The 26,246-nt window shown below is 37.8% G+C and overlaps 1 protein-coding gene across 2 annotated transcripts in view; it reads right to left on the bottom strand.

The window, feature by feature from the left end:
- LOC118739306 (glypican-6) overlaps window positions 1–26,246 on the bottom strand; it is a 569,268-nt gene that overhangs the window by 48,114 nt on the left and 494,908 nt on the right. For both annotated transcript variants that reach the window (XM_036470552.1, XM_036470553.1), the window contains exons 2-3: window positions 7,183–7,347; window positions 4,143–4,377 (exon numbers count right to left, since the gene is read on the bottom strand). In XM_036470552.1, coding sequence (XP_036326445.1) covers window positions 4,143–4,377; window positions 7,183–7,347 — 400 coding nt within the window. The remainder of the gene's footprint in view (window positions 1–4,142; window positions 4,378–7,182; window positions 7,348–26,246) is intronic.

Here is a 26,246-nt window from a genome sequence, read left to right as displayed (position 1 = left end):
ATGTCTTCGAAAAATACAGGCTGACATCACTGCAATCCAGGATACGGCTGCATGAAATATGCAACGTGTGACATCTACTACAGCCGCCATGAGACGGTGCATAAAGTTTGTGTGGGATTTGTGGTTGGGCAAAGATTACGACACCTCGTCTCCAGGTTTACTCCCATCGGTGAACGAATCGCCGCGATCCGCATCAAAGCCATAGTCAACAACGTGAGCCCCATTTGTACACACGCCCGACGGAGGAGAAGGACGATGAAACCAAAGAACAGTTCTTAGAGTAAGCATATGAGCGCTGCCCCTCGCATTTTAGGTCCAACAGTCGGAAAATTCAACCTACATGACAACACTTCCGACAACAGATAGATGCTGATTGACTTTGCCGCAGCACGGAACATAGTAAATGGTTAGTAGTACCGGACACCAGAATCGAAACATCCACAAAGCTAAGCTTTAGACAAGGCGATTCACTCTCATGTGATTTTTTTCCTCTGATGCTGGAAAGCGTTATAAGAGCTGCCAATCTGAATCCCAGCGGCACCATATACAGCAAAGCACGATGCTGCTGGCGTATGCAAATGATATTGACATCGTTGGCCTAAAACCCAGGCAAGTTAGTGCAGCATTTTGCTGCTTAGAAAAAGAAGCTAACGAGGTTGGTCTACCGATGAACGACGACAAGGCAAAGTACCTCTTGGCAACACATAAAAAGTCTTCACGTATTGGGACACACGACAGTGTTAGCAGCATAACTTTGAAGTAGTAAAGGACTTTGTTTACTTAATAAAGCAAAGAACAACTCTTGCCAACAAGAGCTACGCAGGCAATTGGAAAAGAGAGCCCTCTCTTGGCGAACAAAAATCGCGCTCAACAAATCTCTCATCATACCCGTGCTTTCGTATGCCGCAGAAACATGGACGATTTCTAACAAAGATGAGAAGGCTTTGGTGGCTTTCGAGAGAACTTTTCTACGCAAGATCTATGGCCTCATTCGCGTGGGCACCGAGTACCGAAGAAGACGGAATGACGAACTGTACGAGCTTTTTACCGACATGGGTCATAGTTAAGCGCATAAAAATACAACGATTGCGTTGGCTTGGACATGTTGTACGCATGGATGATGACGCCCTGGTGAAAATATCCTTCGAATTCGCACCCATGGGTGGACAACGAAAGCAAGCGCACCCACGGACACAACAGTAGGACCAAGTGCAGAAGGAAACCGACAAACGGTTATAGTGGATAAGAAGATGTGGGGGTTTCGTCTTTTTAAATTTTTCGTCATATCTTCGGCATTTGCAGTGGGCTCTTAAAGTATGATATAAAGATGTTCTTATCTCGAGTAGAAATTTCTTTTGGAACATACTACCCTACTGCCAATAAAAAAACTTATTGCCGCATGTAGGTTTCACCGAAAAATGTAAAATGGCGCCCTCTGTTTTAGGTAAAATTTGTTTTTTTTTCCAAATTGCTTTGCAAAAAAAAATTCGGCTTCAGCGATGTACGCCGAGTTTTTTTTTCGTTTGCTTGTAAGGTGGTACGGTCTAATGTACATACATATGTATGTATGTATGCATGCATTAGTCCTTCCATTTATTACCAATTTTTTTTTGCTTTGTTGGTAATATTTTAAACGCTTTGGGAAACCAAAATACACGCGTGGGTAACACGAGTCGCTGCGGTTTACTGTCTCCTTGGCCACTTGGGACTGACCGGCGCTTTTGTGTGTGTCTACAAGTGCTGTTTCCGCAAAAACTTGACCCTTCAGTAATTTTTTTATTCCGTTTTTTTTTTTTTTTGTTTTCTAAAGAATTACAAACGCTTGCTTGGTTTTGTACGATGTACATATGTTTGCTATTAATGCTAAGGTTGCTAATCATAACTGCTGTAATTCAAGCTCTTTGTTATGGTACTTGACTTTCGGTGACAAGCTTGGTCATCACTATTTGCCTCGCATGCATAGCCTTTCGGTTGGTGTAGTTAACAACAGTAACGGTGGAAATGTTAAAATTACTTACTGAAATTTAAACCTCAAATGTGATTTTTTGGTGCGTGGCAAGGCTTTTTAGTCGAAATGAGGCGTTGACTGCTTAAGGGCGCACAATGAAGAATAATGTAATGCAATTCGTATCAGCTTTCTCGTGGTCATGTTTGCACAGATTTTCTTTGATAAATCTTCTATTTTTCTGTGACTTTTTCAACCGGTTAAACAGTTTGAATCACTTATGAATGTAGTGGGGAAGAAGGAAAAATTGGGCCCGATGGCACCGTTCTACAAATCTAGTATCTATATAAATTCAAAGCTAAGCTAGTTTCCTTGCAAGCTGGCAGGACGCTCGTTCATGTATGGGTTTGTGTTTTTGAAGAATTACTGCGTAGAAAGCAAAAATTAAAGTACTATGTTGGATATATGAAACTTCTTCAAAGGAACCTTGAACCTTGAACCTTGATTTTGTGTTAGGGAAAGAGGCAGTACTAATATGTCATCTTCCTTACATTTAAACCATAGTTTCATAAGGGCAGAATCCTCCTCCTTTCCGAGAGATGTCCTAAGTAGCTTATTATACAGAAAAGTTTATCATCCGCCCATATATCAATCGAAAATCTTCCCAATTCGCCCGGAAATTCCTTCATAGAACTACAAATCGGCCAGATTAAATATCACAAGTAGCGTTTAAAATTCATCTGCCCTTTAAACACAAATTTTATTTAAATAAAAAAGTATTCTTCAAATCCATTTATTTATTATTTATTTCATGAAGCTTCTCAAACAATATAGAGGCAATTTTTTTGATTAAAGTTGTTGAAAAGTAATGAATACCTAAATCCCGGGGCTAATCCCGGCATGCCGCGATTGTGACAACGCCATCCCGAAAATCCCGGGATCTGAAAAAGTGGAAAAATTAACATCCCTAGTCTGCGTGTTGGGATGAAAAATCGTTTCAATGAGAACCACGACGGCTAATTCTAAGCCAGAGGAAGTCTGGGTCATTTCAACTTACAGATTGTTTATCATTAGGGTGGACTATCCATTTATGGAAAAATTTTCCATTTTCTATGCAAGAAAAGTTCATGCCTTAAGTTTTTCGTTGACTTAATTTGCATAATTATCTTTTTTGATAAATTTTAATATCCAAACATTTCAAATTAATTAACGCTATGTGAAACATTTTGTTCTCGCTTTCATTCTTTGTGAATAATTCAGAGAATATTTGTTCCCGCTCCGTTCTCTGCCAGAAAGTTCCTGAGACTTTAGTTCCCAAATTGTTCTTCGAGAGAAAGGCTGACTTCCAAAACGTCAATTGCTTTGCATACGTACAAAGTATAATGTTCCATAACGCCGAACTACAAAATATTGACAATGTATACTTTTCCAAAACGCATCCGAAAAGTTATCGAAACGCAGCGCTTGAGCAATCAGCGCATCAGAAACAAAGTTGATGCTTCGTTTGTTATTGGTTTCCATTGGTGTTTTAAAAATGGAAAATTCAGAAAAATTGTTCATTGCTATATTCAAAACTTAAAATATGCAATGTATCTGGTTGCAATGTGTCGTAACTCTGCGTATATAAACAGTTTGAATACCGTGGTATAACAGTATCCAAACATTGTATTGATACGTTTTGGAAGTCAGCCAAAGTTCCTTAGACTTTAGTTCCCGTTTTGATCTTTGTCAAATCGTTCTGGAGACTTTTGTTCCCATTTTGGTCTCTTAGAAATGTTCGCGAAAGTATCTTTTACATTTTGTTCTCTTTGGAAACATTTTACAGGGTATTTTTCGTATATGATTCCCATTGAGAACGTTCTCGAAAGTTTTGTTTTCATTTGGTTTTGGTTTTGAAGCGTTCTTGAGAACAAAACTACGACAGCGGCATTTACTTTCGATCCCACCTTTTCTTCTCGGTAACATAAATTTTGTGTTTGAAGTGCAGAGAAATTTTAAAACCTACCTGAGAAAACGGCTCTTAGACAAATTCAAAGTGCTATAAAGACTTGTTGGGTATCGGGCTATTCGGATTTTGATTTGAATACAATGCAGAGCCGCTATGAAGGTGGACAAATAACAAAGGGGAATAAATTATTCTAGGGACTGCGGATTCGTCTCTAATGCATTAAATAAGCATTCACTAATTTTCACTTACTTCTCATCAAACGTATACTGCCCATTCAGCACCTGGAACATTTTCTGGTAGAGTGTATTGAAGAATTTATCCATCACATCCAGCAAATCGGTGCGTCCACGTGTATAGTAATTTTCCAATTCATTAAATAAATCGGAGAAAACATAGGAATTTTGCTGATAGATGACGCCATAAGTGCGTGTGAACATATTGTGGAACTCCTCCTTGGATTCGCTCAATAATTTACGGAAGATGGCTGCAAAGACGATAAATCGTGGATATAAATAAACTTTATTAGAAAACAATTTGAAATAAAATCCAATGCTAAAATAATTATAAAACGGAAATGGTTTGTTAAAGGGGAAATATTTACTGAGAGGAAATCAAAATTTTCACTCCGTCATAGTCGATTAGGGATGCTTGCGGGTGCGCATGCGCGGTAGTTGGTTACAAAATTTGACACAACGCATGTACTTGAGACTTCCGCCAACACTTCTCTGCGCTTCTTAAGCGATTTAAGTTTGATTTATACTTATTTGTGTACAAACGAGAAATTAGATTTGCCTTGTTTCGGCAGCTCTGCAATCGTTAAGCGAGAATAATTGGAAAATTCGACATCCGCCAAACAAAAGTTGTTGACACAAGCAGCAGTAAATGCAAGTTACAAGCTAATTTTACAAATTACATCAATGCATGCACTCTTTAAGCGAGCGCCGCGCACTGCATGCGCACCACGCTTTCAATATGCACGCTTCATTTGACAGCCTCTTGTGGTGCCACCGGAGGAGGCTCCGCCGCATCAGCACCACGACTAAATAACACGAGCAATGTGTCATGTGACACACAACAGATTTGTGTGGATAGCCTTAGGTGAACAAATCGCTCACATTTGATCTATGCATATCATAGGCTTGCTGGTGAGTACCCCCACTTTTTTGGTCGCTTGCTTTTGCCACTCAACCATCTTCTATCCGTTCAAGTGGGTGTCAAATTAATTGTGTCATAGAAAATTACACAGGCGTGTGTACAAGCGCACATATTTATATGCTTGAATTTCCGTAGTAGCATGTTTGGTTTGCGTCGACCTTTCTTTTCAAGCGTACTGCGGCTAGTACTTTCCTAACTGAAAGATGTTGTTGTTTGAGCAATCTATAATTTATTGGGTTTCTGAAGAGGGAAAACTCGAAAGTGAATCAGTGGAATTTATGAAATTTTAGACAACCATTTAACCACAAATCAGTTACATGTATATGTGCATAACTCTTATAGGAGATGACAGATACGATATTTAGCACGAAATTCAGCGATATTTGATTCTTCAAAATTTTTAATCGGTTTCGTTTTTAAACCTCCAAAATTTTAGGCAGAAATAATAGGTGGTAGTTCGGGTGAAAATGTGAAAATGGGTGATGGCTTTCTTGCATCGCATAATGTAAAGTCAACTAGTATGTATAATTTTTACACATTATACATTTTGGACAAATCAGCTCTTAAGTGGATCTCATCCGTTCCTATACGTAAATCTATACAAAACTGAATTCGGATAAACACGACACTAAAAACCTAGTAGAAATATCCTGCTGAAACGTTATTGAATGTTAGCCGGATCGGCGAGTAATGTAACTTTTTTTTTGAAGAGCGACTAACAAATCCCCTGCCGGCTAAACCGAATTTTCTCGGCCTGTTTGAATTCGCAACCGGCTAAATCTAGCCGGAAAACGGCTAAAATGGCAACACTGAACTCAACATATGTTCGACAGGTACCTTCCGCAAGGTCAATTTGTACGGTAAAGACAATATTAGTAGACATCTGCCATTGACAAAGGTAAGTTATAGTTGCTTTATACGTCAATCCGTTAGCTCAGAGAGCAGTTTTCACCGACTGAAGGAATTGTATGGACTACGTGAGGTCGGAGTCGCAATAAGTTCAGGATATTTTTTTTTCAGTGGCTTCGACATTTGAAAAATATGTTCTTTATGCAAAGAAACCATTACCTTGCTAGCCTTGGCATGCCCTCTTAAAAAAATAAAAATAACTCTTTCAATATAGCCTGAATCGATCAAGTAAATATAATTTTTTCAGAATTGTAATCTGGACTGCTTTTAATAGACAAAAAGCCTGCTGGAGCAAGGGATGTGTGTGTACTTGACTACCTGCGAACTGCTTAGGACGGCGAATAGGTCACCAGCCAACTCAGCAAGTGCTGAGCGAAAACCAGAAAGCAGTCAACAGGAACGTCTTTCAGGAAGAGGATGGACCAGAAATGTCACGGAGATAAGAAATAATATCATCTCCTATCAACAGTGCCGCTACTGTTTGAAGCATATTGATGTGGAATCGTTTCAAAACTTTCTTTAAAGTTTTCGAGCCATTGCCAGGCTATGATGTAAACATATCGGCTGACATTGCTCACATTACCTAAGTAGTACTGAGTAGACCTAATATTCAATTAAGGTAGAGTTTTTGGCGTGATGCTGTCCGATTGTGTTACACTCGGTGCGGCTAAATATAGCGTCAGCGTCAAAAATGTGCATACCCTGAAGTTATGACGATGTTAATTACTTATACATATTTTCCATACTAAAATTTTCTTGTTTTTTTTTTACAAAAATATAGTTCATTCAACAGCAAGAAGCACAATAATAAATTTTTTTAATTTCATACAGAACTCGGGAAAATGCAAGAAATTTTCATCGAAATTTTCAATTTTTCAATTATATTTCTTAGAAAATTTTTGAGTATGCAGTTTTGTAGCCTAAGAAATTATAATATTATAAAGTGCAAGCACGTACATTCTTTCATATAGAAAGAAGATTGTGTTCATGCGTTACATGGAAGAAAATGGGGACAGAAATCAACTTTTTTAGTAACTTTTAGCGATTTGAAACTTAGACTTTATTATACTAAAATTTAATGGACTACAAAACTGCACACTCAAATATTTTTTGTGTGTAAAATTTACTATTGCGGGCTGTTATGAGTTACCCTTCGAAATATACTCGGCATTAAGAGGGTCCTGTTTCTACATTTTAACAATTAACTTGTAATTCTTTTACTCACAATTAAATTTTTGTGCTTTCGCCGCCAGTGCATTCGACATTTTCGTTATCTGATCCTTGGATTGCCTTTCCAGCTGGATGCGCGATTGCAGCGCCATGCGCGTCTCCATGTTGTACGTACAGCAGGTGCCGACCGAAGGTGATTCACAGTAACGTAGTACCATTTCTGAAAGAAAGAAACATAGAAAAAATGGCATAAGTTATAAAATTTGGAAGAAATTTAAATAATAAATAACAGCGAAATACGAGTATTTAAGCAACGACCTGTAAATATTTACAAAAGAATTTATTATGTAAGTGTAAATGAGTTTCTATATGACGCTACTCATAGTAGCAGGTAGCCAAGCTAAGCAAGAATGCAGAGCAAATGGAGTGCAACGTGTCGGAGATGCGCTTGTTGGCGTTTTTTTTTTTAGATTGCACTAAATTTCTATCTGTGCGCATTGCTACACATGTGAATAGAATTTTTGGTTTATTTACATACATGTGTTTGTATGTACTTATGTATTTATGCAATAATGCGCTACATTGTTCCACGAAATGCCACCGTACACGCGGCTCGGTGCAGCGCTTCTTCAACAGAATCCGGCTTGTGAGCGCTTCACGTGAAATGCAATACAATGGGAATGCAAATAAGAGAAAGGGCATGCACAGAATATTTCGTGAGCCTCATATTTAAGCACTTTTAAATTTAAAGTTTAAATGCTGACTGCTGATTACTCATAGCAGCAGCAGCAGTGTAGCAGTAGTTCTTTCGCAAGCCAGCCAGACATCCACCTTATTTACTTAAGCAGTTTACACGTTACTTCTTTGCCTGCGTACAGTCACACATACTCGAAAAAGTACAAGAGTCCATATACACAATTCGCTTGCTAGGTAGTTAAACTCCGATGCCAATACAACCACCTCTTTCACCTCCGACCAACCCAAAACATTCCTCAGCGGCAGCTAAAATATTTCGGTGCCTCGGTTCATCTCAGTTGGAGTACTCGGAAATTAAGTGTAAAGAACTCCAAATCAATAAGCGCGCTGCTGCATGCCACGCTGACGCACTCCCGCACTTACACACTCTCCTTCACATTTTTCCCCCGCACCCTGCTGGTGAAATAACCAGCTTTCGACAGTCCATTTAAATGCGCGCAATTACATCGAATTATGAGGTGTTTGGCTGCTTGCAATTCATGGATAGGCTATCCTTGGGCCCCTTCGCCCCTTTGCGCTGCACCTGAAGTCGTTTGTGGCATGTGTAATGTGTTCAGCAGGCATGAATACCTCGTAAAATAAACATCCAAAAGCGAAGTAAAATGGGGAGTACATATGTATATACATACGTATGTATGTACATCGAACGAGGCTTAATGAATCTGCCTGGCGGTAATACTTATCGACTGGCAGTCACAAAAACAAACGAAAATGAGAAGCTGTGTAAAAGAGCATTGTACCATTGCCTGGAATGCTGCATGTGGTACTGGCGGAGTTTTGTGAGGCTACATAAATGTTTCACTTTTTCGCTATTTTTGTGTGCTTTTTATGACCAATACCACCTACATGTGCACACATATCTATGCACATAATCATAAACAGACATTGCAATTCGCTACATTTTTCATCTATAAATTAAGCCTTTTTCATTGGATTATGTGTGAGTGTATGTGCATTTGTTCAAGTATGTGTTTGCATACGCGCACTTTATTTTTTTTTTTTTTTTAACAAATGAAGTGTGAAGTGGCAGCACCTGAAAGCGCGCCACAGGCTCCACTGTTCATTGTCCGCTTGCATTGCTCTGTTGTTTGTGTTTTGAAAAGCAATTAATTATTTGAGGCAAGAAATCATTGCCTATTAGACTTTTTAATTGCCTATACAAACTACTTTGTGGCGCGCAGCGTGAATCACCTGCTGTTCGGTGGCACAATTGAGTGAACGTAAACGAAGAAAAGAGGCGAAAATTTACAAAACCACGATGAAGAACTTTCGAAAATGCAGAAAATTCAATACAAACTGAAAAGTTGGTGGAAATACATGCGTGTTTGTTTAAGAGAAATGCTAGACGAAACGTCACTGCTTACAATATTTCTAAAAAAAAAATCTTGGCATCTACTAAACATAAATTAAGAACTCATTAAGAGCAACTTTTTTTTTTGAAATCCAATTGCTGGACCACCCAAGTAAAGAAACATTACGAATCATGTTAGCATCAGACACATTTTAGTTAAGGTAACAGATGGAGACAACTTGTTGAAAATTAGTTTTTGTCACTAAATTAAAATAACTTTAATATGCATACATATATGTTTGGCCCGAAATAAAGAAGATCACCATCTCCAAAAACGTGTGTGTCTGCCGTTTGTTTTATCGTAAAATTTCATTAAGAAAAATTGCTTTCGTGATCAAAAAAAATTTTGAGATGGGGACATTTTGCGCACTGGCATATTGTTGCCGCCAAAAAGCAGCTGCACTACCAAGTGCCCTTTCTATAACTTCGTTAATACTACTTATATGTGCAAATATCAATAAATAGTTATTTATAACAAAACTAACGGGTTAAATGACTAATTTACTTGCTAAAATCGAGAAAATCGGGAAATTTCTAGTGCAACTCGCATAAAATCTACTTTTATTAAGGCATAATTTCTTGAGCGATCTGACCTAAAGCTCGGGGTTTTCAGACGTTCATTTGTAGGTTCCGAGGAATAAAAAGGCAGGTATTAAACAAATGTGACAGTTACCAAATGTGAAAAAAGCTGCCGTAACTGCATTTTGCGTATTTTATAAAACGCGCGAATTTTCGTGTGGTAGTCGTTGAGCGGTACTTATTTTACATTTGTAGGTATAAAATATACTTCTCCAGTAGAATAATCCTAGGTTAAAGGACAACGTGCTACTTAACATTTCTAAAAAATCGTCTTGGGAAAAGGGCCCGTGACACCTCCCATACAGACTGAATTTTTTATACTACCACCTGTTTAAAAATGAACTCAAATCCTAAGTATTTGATAAGTTAAATGAATTATTACAATATGGATGTCGAAATCGAATCGTTGTATCCCATAAATGGTGATTCTTAGGAACAAAAGTGTTGAAACGGTTTCTACACATAATTGCATCATCTTCACTTTTGTCTAATCTGTTTTTATGATAAATCTTACCGTTTAGCTGAAAAATGGTAAATATCAATTCATGTGACCTTTGACCTTGAATCATTTTTTTACAGATCTGGGATCGATGAGTCCTCATTTTCACATTTCATTTATAGTGTGTTCGTAACATTTGTATAAATTTTCAGCTTTATGCGAATAATTGCAACCTTGAAGATTTAACTTAACCGGGCTAACAGGAAACAATTTTAAAGATATGGTTTAAATTGAGTAGCAATTAAAAAATATTAGTTACACGCGTTATAAGGTACTTCAATTAGGTTTACAAGTGATAAGTTAAAAAAAAAAGTACTATTTTGTAAAATTTTTTATTTTTTTTAATCCCAACTTCAAAAGATTTACCCATGCATGCCTGTATAATTAAAAAAAAACAATTTGGATGGTTCTGTTACCCAATAACAAATTTACCTATGATTTGAACGCTTGGACGAAGACAATTTTCGCTTGAAATAATATGGTATTTTTTTTTAAGATGAATGAATTCTACAAATCTGGGTGATTTCCATGTCTTCAATATTGAAAAATATATCGCGAAGATCCTAGAAAAATTTTGAACCTACACCTACCGAAATAGCTTTATGTACATAGCTGAAATCTTAATGTTTTGTACGTACCCTTTAATATGTCAATCAAAGGTTTAAATTTGAGTATGCAGAAAATAAGTGTAATATATAGCAAAGATGCTGACATGATCACTGGTACATGTTTGCTTGCAAAAAGTACGGTTATACGGTGATAATTATCATTGCGACTTGCCAGTCACTTTTTCTTCGCCACTAGAAATAATTATATGTGCATTTTCATATCATACCGTGAAGCAGGTATGGGAATATGCCAAATCGTTGCAAAACTGAACAGGCACAGAAAGTCCACTGCCAAACGAAGGTGAGCATTATGGCAAAATCAAAAGACCCGGAGCAAGACCAAAGGTGAAAGGCGAAATCAAGCGACTTGGAGCTGGAGCAATTGAGTTTTGGATGAATTGTCGCTATTTTACGCGGGTCTCTCTGAAATTGCTTTAAAATATTTAATCTGTCAAGCTTCCTCAGTATCGTCCGAAAGCAAGAATGATAGAATACAAGATTGCGCCAATCGAGCAGAGAGCAACTGGCCGTGACGTCAACAAATACCAGAATGAGAGAGCAAGACGAACTCGACAAGAAAAAGAGGAAGCATCGAACAAAAGGCAGTATTGCTAAGTTTTGAATTTGAAAAAGTACCACATTTTTATTGGTGTATTTGTATATGGATTTTATATGCATACATAATTTTATTGTACACGGTTAAAAATTTCGGTTTTAATTTTAAACTTTTTGGACTACATATATGAGCAAACTAAATTCAGTTTCAAATACAAACCTTCCAAGTTTAAAAAAAAGAGAGCACATATGTTGGGTTTAGAATTTAAACAATTCGGTTTAAATGTTAAACCCAAACATTTTCATAATTAAGAATAAAAAAAAAAAAACAATCTTAAATTTCATGCTCCGTCTGGTTGGGATTGAACCCGGACAGCCCTGATAGCAACCAATTGTATCAAGCATCTTTGCACACTCAGCTACAGCCACGCATGTAAATGTGCTTTCATATGTTGAGTTTGAATCAACACCACAATTCGCTGTGCAAACATATTCAATTTCGGTTTAGATTTTAAACCAAATTTTCTATATATGAAACCTAGAAACTAGAATTAAAACATTTTGGTTTGATTTTTAAACCATGAACTTTTTGGGCTAAAATTTAAACCAGAATATATTAAAAATTGCGTAAAACTATTGACTGGTTTAAAAAGTAGACTATACAAGTTTAAAAAAGGCAGTAGTCCCAGCGCGGTTTAAAAATTAAACCCAAATTTTTGACCGTGTAAGGATGACGATCAAATTAATAAAAATCAATATTTCTTGCACGACGGTCGATTTTTTCTGGCATGATTGAAGGCGCTGGCAAATATTTTGTGCCATAATTTTGTTTAAATTTTTGTAAAGTTGCTTACCACATTTACGATTGCTATAAATTTTGCTTCCATTTTTTTAAGGTTTCCTAATTTGGTGTCTTCAAAGTAAAAACAAAAGCACCAAAAACGCACCAAGCACCAAACTCAAAAATGTTCGCGTTTTGAATCCCCACTAAATTTGGTGCGAAAAGCATCAAGTTGGCAACAGTGAATGTAAACAATAGTATTTTATGACGTCAGCGATTGGGTGGATGCTTATGATGGTTAGCGGTCCGAGAATGTCGCGACCTTTATTTTCTGGATCATGGTCCGAAAGGCTTGCTTGTTCAAGGGAGCACATCAAAGAAAGAGTGCTTCTGATGTCCATATCCGAACAATTTGAATAATAAACCATTGTTTGTAAACTTTTGACTTTACTAATAATTTTTACTTTACTTTACTCCCTAATATGTACTTAAATACGTATTTTAATGATAAATAAAACTAATAAAACCGCCAAATATGAATTTTTTTTCAATGTCCAATATTTTAGGTCTTGAGGTAAAAATATCAACTTATCGAAATATTGATATTTTTACTCTGCATATACCGATGTTGTTGAATATTGATATATTTTTTTTATTTGCCCATCCCTAAGTACCCATAAGAGCAAGATTAACTTAATGGAATCCAAAGGAGAAATATGTCACATTTATATACGTTTGTAGGTTCTGGGATTGACATTTGCCTTAAACGGCTTAAGGAGAGTCAATGATTATCAACGTAACTTAATCTTTTCGGCAAATTTGTAGAGACCACCAACAAAAACGTACTACGAAAACGTAGTATGTATATAAAAAGGCGAATTTTAATGAAAATGCTTTAACAATAACGAAGTAGCATAATAAAAAAAAAATAGTGCGCAAATGAAGATGGTATAACATAATTAACATAAACGAAATAAACTCGAAAATAAAGGGGAGCTGCTTTTCTGGCGCTTAATTGCTTGCTATCTCGCGCATACATATATCTTATTACATTAAACGAGCAATTCTTGTATATATGTATATATATATATATATAAGGTTGCCACCTATTCGTAATTAGTTAAAATTTAATTAAAACATCATAATATGGGTATCAAATGGAAGGTATTTTGTTTAGAAAAAAAGGTAAAATACATATGACTATTCATGGGTACCAGGAGAAGGTACTTAAACAATGCTTTCTCTATATACAAAATGTTATCTCTTAGGATAATAGTGTAAGGTCGCCACTTATTTTCGATTTTACACAATTTATCTAAAACATCGCAATATGGATATCAAATGAAAGGTATTGTTGAGAACTTTGGTCAGAAAATATTTTCCATCAGGATTGCCAAGCTCCTATGTAATATAAATTTTTATTTTGTTAATTTTAGTCAAAATTTTTTTATGTATACACAGTACATATACGCCCAAGATATATACCATTCATTCCAGCGTATTTCGGAGTAGGGTTTCCACCTAAATTTTAGGGTAAGGAATTTACTTAATAGATATCGAAAACCAATTTTTTTTTTGTTTATTTCCAAAATATTTTTTTAAAGCTATCCAAATTTTGAAAACTTTAAAAGGGACATATATCCACTCCGGGCAAAGCTCGGTCAACCTGGTACTTCTAAAAAAAATAACAACGACTGATTCCCAAAACACCTACCAATTCTTTTACGGTGCTAACTGCCATCACTACACTGAGAAAAAGGATTAGTTTCGACAACCAAAGATATTTAGTTCCCGAATTTCGACAATATTTGGGAACTGTTACCAAGGATTGGGAACTATTACCATCGATTGGTTATTATAACTAAATATATTAAAGCTTCTAATATTCATCTAGGTTGTAACAAATCGTTAATTTAGTTGAAGGGTTTGGTTAATACTAATAAATATTTCTTTGAAGCATATTTCTACAAATTCCATTCAACTTAACGTATGGTTCATAAAAGGATGTTATTAAGCTCTGCTAATGCAGATAAGCTTTCTTTCAACACGTGGTTTAGTCATAGTTACCAAATCTTAGTTGAGACAACCACGATTTGGTTTGAGAGTGGAACATATTCATACTTGTGAGCCACCCCTAAAGAATGCTGAGCGCTCTCTGAGCACATACGAAGAGCGCCAGCTGAGCAATGCACACAGTCCCACTTATTGAATCGTTTGAATGCGCTAGTATGCCGACCATTGCATTGTGCGTGGAAATCATTGCTCCGCTACCGCTGTTCGTATATGGGTGAAACACGCATGTGGTCCCAGAGCGCTCAGTAAGCTATGGCATGTCGATCGCTGCGCCATGTGTGCTATGACATGCCCATACTTGTTTGTCTCAGTTTCAGTTTTGCTATCATCGCGAGTTGTTTCGGTGCGCGCATAGTTTAAAGTTTAATTAAAAATATAAAGTTTGATGCCATCGGGGTTTTTCAGTGGATATATAATTCATGTGAATTCTAATTTGAAAGTGTCTATTTAGCTAAGGAAAAAGCAAAGCAGTATACTTCCAGCAGATATTGACCTGGGTTTTCGCACGACTGTTCCTGTTTCATCGTTGTTTTTTAAGAAATTCTTACCACCATATACATATGTATTATTTACTTTAGTAACTAACTTATGTAAATATGTACGTATTTTTATGCTTAATATATGCAAATAAAAGAAGAAAGTAAACACAACAAACATCGAGTAAATTTTTATTTGTGTCAAACTGAAACTTTTTTCTCAATAATAAACGGTTGGCTGATTCAAGTCTACGGCAAGTTCACAAGATTAATTGAAAACTTGTATCAACCAAAGCATTGTTTATATTTGCTCAACAATGATTTTATTCAACTAACAATATTGTCCAATCAAGGTAGTCGTTTTGTAATTATTAACAAATATACATTTGTCCCAACTAGAAGTCTTAAGTAAATTGCAGTTTTTCGTGAACTATATATTTATTTCGCCATATCCAACTATGCCACTTGATCACTATAACCAAATCTTGGTTATTATAACTAAACCTTTTTCTGGGTGTACCATTACTAATCATTTTTAAGCTGCTGACGCTAAAACCACATTCCCCGTCTATGTGGCGTTCGTATTATTTGAACCCTTTCGTTATTGCATACTTTTATTGCCAACAATTTTGTGTAATTGTTATGACGGCAAAATGTCAAATGCTGGTTTTATAAATGTCAGTATGTATGTAAGCAGTGTTGCCGTTGTGCGACTAAAGGGGAAATTTGATCCTTTTTAAGCGCCAATACCCTTTGACCCAACTTTTTAAAATTTTTGATTTTCCAAAATTATGTGCGACTTTGGCCCCTTTTCTGAGAAGTTTTTTAGGAAATGTTATCAGAACCATGCTATTAAAAAATATTTCCTCCTATAAGTACGAATAAATGCATTCAAAGGAAATGCAACTGGCTTGCTTGCAACCCGGTTTTTTTGTGCAAAGCTTGTCCCGCTATTTTGTTTTTAAATTCAACAGATTTACTCTTTTACTTGTGAAGAAAAGCAAACATAATAAGGTGACCCTTTTTTTCGTCAATGACCCCTTTTTTGCGAGTTTCTGAAAATTCTCAACGGCAACACTGTATGTAAGTATGGTGAAGCAACTAAAGAAGTGTGTGTATGTGTACGTGCTTGTGGGTACTTTGCATGGCATAACCATATCGACCTTATCTAAATTGCTTGGACCATAATTATAAAAATTTATGCTAACGCCTCAGTTTAGCGAGTTAGTGGGCATGCACGAACGAGTGAATGGCATGAAGCGAATAAGCTTCATTGCATGCTATTCGTAACGAGGATTTTATTGGTTGCATGCGAGTTGAGAGATTTGGATTTTAACTCGTTGAAGAGCAGGAAAAATATTTTGTCCTAAGAGCTACATTTTTACTCACAATTAAATTTTTAAGTTGTAAGTATTATGTTTTTCGGTGCTTTTTCAATGTGTCTCATTTACGCCTATTTTTTAAATTGCAATTAATTTATGTCGTTCCAGCTTTTAAATTATGAAGAATTTATGCGTGGTTCCTAAGGCATAATAAATGTATGTCCTCTTTTTAGTTGGGCAAAAAATAAGGCCCATTTCTAAATGGCAACAGTTTTAATTGACAAAGATTACGAAGAATTTACGCCCGACCAAAAATGTATATCTTTATAGAGAAAATACCGCCTATCAAGGCAGAGCCTTCAAATAAAACTCGTTTTTTCGCTCTTCTGTAAGATAGGCGGTTTTGCAATTGGTCGATGGGTGGTTTTGCAAAAACATCGACGATATGTTTACCAAGCATGCACAGCGGTGACAACACATACATATGTATACACAGACATGGTACATGTTTATCTGTACAAATGCACTAATCTCGCGCAGTGATGTTGATTCAAACTCAACATTTGAAAACACATTTATATTAGGGATGTTAAGTTTTCGGCTTCCCTTAACATATAATTTTTTCAAAAACAAATATTGCGAAATTTCAAGGATAAAATTTTCAAATGACATTTTCAATATTTACCAGCCCTTCTGCACCAGAAACTTGAATCTGTTTAAATTCTACAGGATTTCCTCATACTTCTTCTTTGAATTACTGATGTCAGAGTGAAAAACTAAAAACGCAATTTTACTATATTTGGCCCAGGGTTTCGCGAATATATTGATAATTCTGTTTAAAATTTACTATCGCGCGGTGTTATACGTATAATGAGCTAGACATTTATAAAATAATATTAATTATAATAAAAGAGAAATATAGCCAATACTGGTAAAGAAAAAGTGTTTCTATTATTGCAATCAGTGCAAATTACAAATCTCGAAAATCCCGGGATTACTTAGCAAGAACCCCGGGATTTTCGAGACCTTTTGTTTCAAAATGATTAAATTATTAAATTAATTTTAATATCCACGTAGACGAGACCTCTGGTCCAAGTAACATCCAACAGGGCAAACCTCCAAGTGTAGTAGCCTAGAAGAAACTTCTCTTACAACTATTTTCCTTTCGAAGGCGACGTACATAAACCTGTAGGTCAAGCACAGGCAAATGTATAAGAGCTAAATATATATATATTTTTAATTGTTTTAATGCCCACAATTTCAACATCATCCAAAATCGCTTTATATTTCCACAACCAGCAGTTACCAGACACCGCCAACAACAGTACATACAACAATGAAAAAAAAACATCCATAAACATCTTCATAAAGCACAGAGCAATAAACTCAATAAAAGTCCATTTGTTTACATAAACAAATTTGTTTAATGCTATAAAAATGCAGTTTAAAGTACACAAAAGCCAATTGAAGACAAAGTAAGGGAATATAAAACGCCAAAGAGAAAATCAATATTATTGACTTTGGGTAAATATTTGAAAGATACCCTGCAATAAGTGATACAAATACACAAACAATCCTCAGAAAAAAAGGAACGAAAAAAGTAGAAAAGTGCATTATACAAACTTAAAATAAAAGCAGAACACTAAGCAACGAAAGGCATAACAAAAACACATTCAAGTGAAGCGAAGACATTTGTAGGTAGAGGCAAGAAACAAAAACGTAAACTAAATACTAAATATATTGCTTTTAAGGCTAGGAACTCCATAGAAGGGAGGTGGGTGACGAACAAAATGGCAAACAATTGTCTGGCAATTCAGGATTTCAGGGTTGCGAGCAACAACAAAGGGCGATCAGCCAGTGGCGGACACATACACGCACACATAAAAGGAAGGTGTCAAGCCAGTATAATAAATGACCTTTAGCAAACGTCAAGCGCCGCTGCTTGTCTGCCGGTCGATGAGGGTGTTTGGGACCACTGCTGAAGTGCTGTTCATGAAAAGTTCAAACTCTAGGGCGAACAAACTCTGCAGCAAAGCATAAACGAAAGTATGCATGTGGGAGTAAATATGCTGTGGACGGGCAGTGATTGTTTGCTGTGGGACGACCAAGCCAGATGAAATTAAAAAAAGTGATACCTTTTTTTTTTTAATGAAAAATGAGCGGAAGGGATGGACTGTGAAAAAAACGAAACTCAATGAACAAAAAATCGATTAAGCTTTGTTGAAAAAGTAGTACAACTTTAACGGTTTGTTTGTGTTGTCGATAACTACTAAAGTAAGTAAAATAGCAGCATAAAACAACCCTGGAACAAGTAAGGGATGTGTGTGTGTGGCAGAGAAATGGTAGTAAGGAAAAGTGGTGGTGCATGAGATGGAGTTAGCAGTTTATGACGGGGAAAACAGCAGCGGAAACGGGAATCGTGCTGAGCTAGGGCGCGGAGCTGCCGGAAATGATTCTGAGCACATTTTTCAGATTACAAGAATTTCAGATAAAACGCCACTAGTAAAAAAAAAATACAACAGAAAAGGCGTAAGCTTTAAAGCAGCAAAAAATGTTGAGCTGAAAGGGGAAAAAACCTGCAGGCGTTAAAGCCCGAAGGACTTTGTTGGCAGCTGCGGAACATTGAATGAATGGAGCGGCGTGTTTGCGTACGCAAAGCAGAACGGGCAAAAAGTAAAAGGATGCATGATGGAAGAAAAAAACAAAAAAATGAATGAATCTGCCGATACAGGAACGAAGTGGAGCAGCAAGGAGAGCTGAGATGGGGCGGAGCGATGAAAAGCGGTTGCAAAAGAATAAATGCGTGTGAATCCAAATGTGCAAAAGGGCCGCCGCTGAGAGAGGACGCGTTGAATAGTCACTGAAAGCGGACTAAAGTTGAATGGCCAACCACAATAAAGCAAACGGCAATAACAAATGGCAACAGCAGGCAAACAAAAAAAAAATGCAATACAAGCCATCAACTACAGCAGAGCAAAAAGCCGTTAACAGTTAGCACAAAATGAAATAACGGGCTGTTTTGTATTAGAGAGTTGGTAGGCGAAGGGAAGGAAAGCAATGAGGACCAAATTGGTAACTGGCAAAAAACAGGCACTCGCACTATAGCTACTACACTGAGCACAACTAGGCCGCTTCACTCTGATGGCTGTTACGCTATGCCGACTAAGGAATCCATTTAAAATGATTTACTGTAACGACCTAACGTAAACAAAGGACACAGCAAGCCATAGCGCCATACAGCCGCGTTATGTTATCGAGCTATAGAGGCAACTAGCTGCAAACATCCAGCTAGCCAAGTACTCAGTCAACCAACTTCCAGCCTGTGGTGATAGTGCGGAACTTTGGCAAACAAACAAACAAAGACACCCTTCAACTAACTTGTAAATACATATACGCATAAATACATGTATATGAAAGTGTACATACCCTGCAGGAAATAGGGCTAGTTTGTACTTTACTTTTAACTACCCAGCAGTCTACTAGTTGTAACTTGTTATTATTTATTTCCATCGGGCCGTAACTAATTACTTTTGAAGGGCGATAATTAAAAAGAGAGAACTCGTTTCCTCTGCATACGGTGTCAACTAACTTGTAACCAACTTTTTTTGTAAATAAAATATCAATATGAACCACAAAATTTTTGATGTATTATATATTTGTTTATTTGTTGACATGTTTTGCTGTAGGTGGTCCTATATTCAAATTCCAATATCTGAATTCTGAATTTCGACCTGCATTTTATTAGTGCAGAAAAAAGTATACACTGGGAAAAGAGTTTAGTTACGTCAACAAATCATGTTTGTTTTTGTTTCATGATTTGGTTATAGTTACCAAATAATGTATTGAGAGAAATATATATATTTGGATGAATTTTTTCTGAGTGTATTCAAAGTAATTTTTATATGAAGATATTTAAAAAGAAACTTGTCTAAAGAAAACAAACTCCCGAAAAGGTCCGCATGACTTTACAACTCACTTTAATTTGGTTTGTTATAGTCAATTAAAAGTGAGTTATTTATTGAAGTCCCGCAAAAAGCTAACTATTTACAAGTTGGTTATTTTTATATCAATTGCATTTTTTTTCGGCAGGGTAGTACGTATGTATGTATGTAAGTGTATGTGTATAACTAACTGCCCCAGCATGGTTTACCAACCACCAAGTATCCTTCAGGCACATGTCGTCCTAACAGAGTTGGGGATTCTACTTATTTAGGGCAACAGCCCGTACGGCATAACTCGCTGTGATGTTGTACGCCGGCAAAAATGTTGCAATGTAGCAAGTGTAGCATTTGATTGCTTAGCATACGGTCTAGTTGTAAGAGTGGACTAAATATTGCAACAAGGGGTAAATGAAATATTGACTTAAAGCGAACGAGAGTTAAAGAAGAGCGACAGAGTTTAAGGCAGTAGGGGAAGTTTTTTTTTTATGGAAAAACTGAAAATGAAACGAAAATAGTAGCGTTCATTCAAAGCGTTAAAGATCCTATAAAGTTTCTATCTCTACGAGTGATAGGCTAGCAGGGCATGCAAGAGCAAGTCGGCTAATCGTGACACCTGCAAAAATTCGTGTTATTTCTGAGCTTGTATTTGACAAATCGAAGAAGTCGAATCTCTAACATACCACAAGACCACCTGGAAAAAACCCAACTATCGTCCAGTCAAATTACCTTGTCCGGGAATGGATTGTAAGATTCAGCAACGTGCAATGGGTAAACCGCTAGGTACAGCTCTCCGCAACGTCAGAAGAAAACTTGGTATATCAGGCGGGCTTTCTCTAGCTGAGTTGTTAAATACCGAATCGCACTTATTCAAAGCAAATAAATATTTGCTTCTTGAAAAGAGCCCTACTTGAAAGGTTTTTATAGTTTGCCTCGCCCCTTTCCCATCTCCATCTATGCAATCGGACTACTGTGCAACAAAATGTCTACTCCAGATGAAAGGTGGGATATGAAACTGCATCCACAACGGTTATTCGTTCTTTGCTATGACATCTGAGATTCCGTTTTAGATAAGCATAACTATGGTAATCTCGTGTCTATCTACAGCAAGGATATAAGACCTCTTTTTTTCGCTGCAGTCATACGCATATGACAAGCTGCAGAAAAACTGGCACACAACTAGATTGAATACCGCCTACGCCCACTACTCTGCCTCGCAAACAAGATCTCTGCTAGAACCCCTCAGAGGAACGAGTGGGAAAAGTATACCGACATAGACCAAAGGCCTGCTGCCAATTTTACTGGTAAGTAGGTCAAAGTGGAATAAGAAAATATGAAATGGATAGTCAAATATGGCCACTTTCAATGAAAAGAGTACTCAGGTTATAATTCCCAATGGAAAACCTCCGAGTGTATTTCTGCCATGAAAAACAGCTTCTCATAAAAACACAATCGCCGTTCGGAGTCGGCGTAAAACTGTAGGTCCCTTCCCTTTGTGTGACAACATCAAGGCGCACGCCACAAATCGGAGGAGAAGCTCAGCCAAACACTAACCATGTGTTAGCCAATCTATTATTATTTATTATCTTTAAGAACAAGCTAGAGCGCGTGCAAAGGGCGGCCCTCTTTGGAATCAGCAAAGCGCTTCGGACCACTCCTACTCCAGTGCTAAATGCAATACTCAATGTCGCACTTGTCGACATTGCAGACAAAGTAGCGGCGGTTTGTTCAGCAATTAGACTCAAAACCTCTGCCGAAAGAAATAGACCGGAGCCTTCCGTGGCTGGACCCAAAAGGATCCTTCTTCACGCACATCCCTCCTAGGGACGAATAGGAGAATGGTAGTCTCTGGAGTAGAGGTCCAATAAATATCTTCACGGATGGATCAAAGCTGGATGGAAAGCTAGCGTCTACGGTCAGGAACTCTCAGTAGATCTTATGTTCAGACTGCCGGATCTCTGCAGCGTCTTTCAGGCCGAGGTGGCCGCCTTAAAAGGATAAAAGGGGCAGCGTATTGGCTAGGCACCAATGTCGACTAGGAGGGTAAATATCTACACTGATAGCCAAGCGGCAATCAGGGTGCTGGGATCGCTAATGATACGTTCAAAACTGGTCGGCGAATGCCTGACCTCTCTCTCAACCGCCTCGGAATACTTTCAAATCCAGCTGATTTGGGTCCGAGGAAACAGCGATATCACTGCAAATTGCAGGGCTGATGAACTGGCTAGGCAGGGCACCCTCGAGGGCATCCCCTTGGACAAGGAGGGTATAGGAGTTCCATTGGAAACCTGCGGCTTGCTCCTGAACAGATAGGCTCACAGTCGGCTCAGCGAGCGCTGGGCGAAAACCCCGACATGCAAAGTTGCAAAGTCCTTCTGGCCGGTTGTTGATGCTCTACCATATGAAAACCTGAAGGAAATAAGATTTAATTTATGTGGCGCCACAATCGGATGAACTGGCCTAACTGTGATGATGTGTTCTGGCAACCAAACGCAATCTAACTTAACCTACACATAAACCTTTCACGCCCCAAGGTAGTGACGCTCTGCACCTAAGCAACGGTATGCGCGCTCTTTAAGGGCTGAAGGAGTGGGTACAGAAAGAAAGTACTAACTGTCTCCGAGAGAGTGTAGAAACTTTAGAGATAAAAGAGAGGCAGAATTTATTCATTTAAATTGAACAAGATGACATCAGAAACCTTTAACTCCGAAACATTTGAAAAAGAAGTGCTGCCAAACCAGTACACAAAATACTAATAATATACTACCACTGCTTGCGAGCTAAACTACTCCATTTGGCGAGCCCACAAGGACACACAAAAATGTTACGTAGCAAAAGGAACAGGCGCCCAGGGACCAACAGCCAGTTGCTGACAGTCGCCGCCGCTAACGTTGACTGACTCACTAAAAGCACGTAACGGTTGATGAACGCACATTTTTGTCTGCTTACATTTTGTGCAATGCTTCTGTCTGGCAACAAATATCTAGCAAGTTTGCCTACAAAATACAAATCTGTGGTAGATATGTAAATAGGAAAAAGGACAATAACGGCAAGAAGTGGAAAAGCGGAAGCGAAAAAGGCGCACTGAAAGCTGTTGAATGATATGAAAATGGCTGTGTAAAATTGGAGAGATGATGCGTGTGTGAGTACGTAGAACAACACCACGTCTGCGAGCTTGCCGGTGAAAAGAACTTAGCAGAATGGGGTCGTTGTACGCTTTCAATTTCACTTTCAATGCATGAATTCACATAGAGGAAGTGGGGAAGAAAAGTAAGGAATCAAGGTATGTACATATATGTGTGGGAGCGAGAGGAAGAAAAATTTTCACTTTGCAACACAATTTCGTTAGACAGTTTTCGATTTTTACAACCCTGCGCGTGCTGTTAGTTTAAGTTAGTTAAACTTGTGGAGGAAGTGAGGTTAGGTCGTTTTGGTAATTTTTTTTGCAACCGCTTTTTTCAACCGCCTTTTTCAGTTTACACACATATACTTCTTTGCTCACACGCTGTTTAAAGGTGTTCAACGTAAGCGGCTTTTAGACGGCAACAAATCAAAAACCAAGTAGAAGAAAAGTAGAAAATGTAAATGGAAATGATGAAAAATATGATTGCGCGCATCAGCTGGCATCCGTTACCACCCAACGTTTGTTAGGCAGCAGTCTTTTTTTTACGCTGACGTTTTTTGTTATTATTATTGCCGGCAATCAAGGAAAGCCGTATGCTTCGTTTTTCCTTGTCTCGCGCGGAAATTGCATTAATAGCTCTGCAACCACGCCGTCAAATGTCTGCTCGTCTGTCTTTTTCGCAAGTTTTTCAAGTACTCTACCTCGCCATTTTGCGCTATGACGCCCGTATGTCTGCCTTTGTGTTTTGGTCTGTCTGTCTTCTACCTACCCAATCGCTGCCGCCAGGATGTGACAGGAAGAGGTTAAGTGTTGCTTGAGGGCGCATCTTTGTCTATGAAAGTCGCTCGTCGTTTGCCTTTTAACTCATCGACAACTGCAGTTCTGTTCAAACTTTGCCACTTTTCTTATGAACTTTCAACTTTCTTACGCAGTCCGTGATGCTCTCGTAGAATCAAAGCGCTGATGACTGCGTGTTGCCTTTCGCTTTCAAGTTTAATTTTTTCATTTGGCTTTCGTTTTTTTCTGAGTACAAACTACTTACTTTTACCTTTTTAGTTACATTTTAGCAGGAAATATTTTAATTTAATTTGTTTTCCCTGACTACTTTGGTATGTCTGTAGGTTTGTGGTTATATGAGTTTTTGAGTGATTTCAATTCATATTTCCGTGCTGCGGAAATTATTTGCCAAAAGTTACATCTGCCCACTTCTGCGTAGCTCATTAAGCGTCTGAGAGGTTTGCTACGTCCCTCGTCAAACAAATTGCGAATTTAATAGGAAAATGAAATATTTGCATGGAAATCTGGTTATATTGGCAAGAATTTAAGGGGTTGATGGTGGAGAGGAAGCAATTTAATTTCAATCCAATTAAAAGTGGAGATGAAGAAACATGGATGGAGCAAGCGAAGAGCAGGATTGTAAGCAATTGCGCAAGTTCTTTGAAAAGGCTCTTAAATTAGTAGCAGTTATGAGCAAAAACTACTCAGGTCACATTATCCTTCGCAGCTTAAAGCATTCGAGAAATTCATAGGTACTCCGGCATTGCCATTTACAACATTTTCCTCGCTTGAATAATCCCTCCATTTATACAAGTTCCTTTCCTCCCGACCTCTCGTTTCAAGGTAATACGAATATTAATGGCAAAAATCCAGCTAGCAGCAACTCGCTGCCACATATTTCATAGAACATTTGTAAAATTAAAGATTTGTTTATACTTCAGACACGTTACTGGTGAGATTTGTAGTAAACAGCACGTTTCACTTGCCTCACATTCGTTGCTTCTGCTTTCCGCTACTTCACCGGCATGCAGTTTCAAATGCATGTTTTGTATGTGTGTATGTTCGTACACAAGCATGAGCGCGTCTGCATTTTCCTTTCATTTTGCATCTTTTCTACTTGAATTGTTTTTCTTAAATTTGTTTTCTTTGTTTTTTTTTTACGTTGTGCCATTTAGAAAAGCTGTAAGAAACAGTCATTTAGAACAATATCATACAACTACGAAGCATCCTGTGCTGCATGTAAGAGTTGCCAGATCGATGTAATTCGTTGAGGCCATACAGGTATTTCGAATTTTGTTAGAACGGTTTGGGTCTTGAAGAAGTGATTCCCCAGATATCTGAAGATACATTTTTTGCGCGTTGGGTCTTGCTAAATAAGCTGTGTAGGACACACTTAGAATGTAGGCCCTTTGTCATACAGCGGGCGGACTGTACCTGGCCCTCTCTGCTAAAACTAAATGGTGCTGAGAATAAATTTCACCAAAAAGTGCCGTGCGGTGACAAATCAGTTGAGATGTATAAAATTTTCTCTTCTTTCACAACCAACAGCTTCTACAGAAATCGGTTAAAAAAACTCTCAGTCTGAGACCCGGTAAAAAAGTATCCCGTAAAGACTGACGTTGTTAATCAAATGTCTGCTTTACTAAGACTAACTAGGGATTCTGTGCGCTGAGCTCTTAAGGTCTGTAATAGTGATAAGTAATTTTTTATGTGGATTTTGTAAGACAGCGTACCGAATAAGCACAACCCACATCCCGTCCATTATATTTGGATCCATCCGTGGATGGTTATGTGTCCTCTTTCACTTCATCCGATTTCCACTTGTCCTTATCGAGCGGTCAATAGTAGGCCCGTAGCTCCTTTCCCTCAGCGTTTTCTGTCACATTTGTGAGGTGACTGATGAAGCAGTGGCGCCAAGAGCTTAATTTTTCAGGTGGGTTCTTTAAGACAACGTAAGAGTACCGTATATAATCACTGTCCAAAACCCTTCCAATAAGTTTGGATCCATCCATGTATGCTTATGAGTCACTTTATTCGACTGCCACTTGTTCTTATCGGGCAGTCAGCAGTTTGTTGCCCTCAGCGATTTCAATCATAATTGCGACTTGACCCGATGGAGCATTGTGTGAGCACGATTTCAGGAAGTCTATAGAGCCTTGAGATCCCGTTTGGCTCTTTTGTGGGAACATTCTTTATATGTATTACGTTTTGTTCTCGAGCAGAACTAAGCCACAACTGGGACGCGTTCTCGGTCCCTGCTCTGGTAAGAAGAATGCCTCT

This window comes from Rhagoletis pomonella, unplaced genomic scaffold (genome assembly GCF_013731165.1).
Source record: "Rhagoletis pomonella isolate Grant_MI unplaced genomic scaffold, Rhpom_1.0 Rhpom_scaffold_00005, whole genome shotgun sequence".
Taxonomy (NCBI): Eukaryota; Metazoa; Arthropoda; class Insecta; order Diptera; family Tephritidae; genus Rhagoletis; species Rhagoletis pomonella.
Note: the sequence above shows the minus strand (reverse complement) of the source record. Positions and strands in the feature narration are given on the sequence as shown.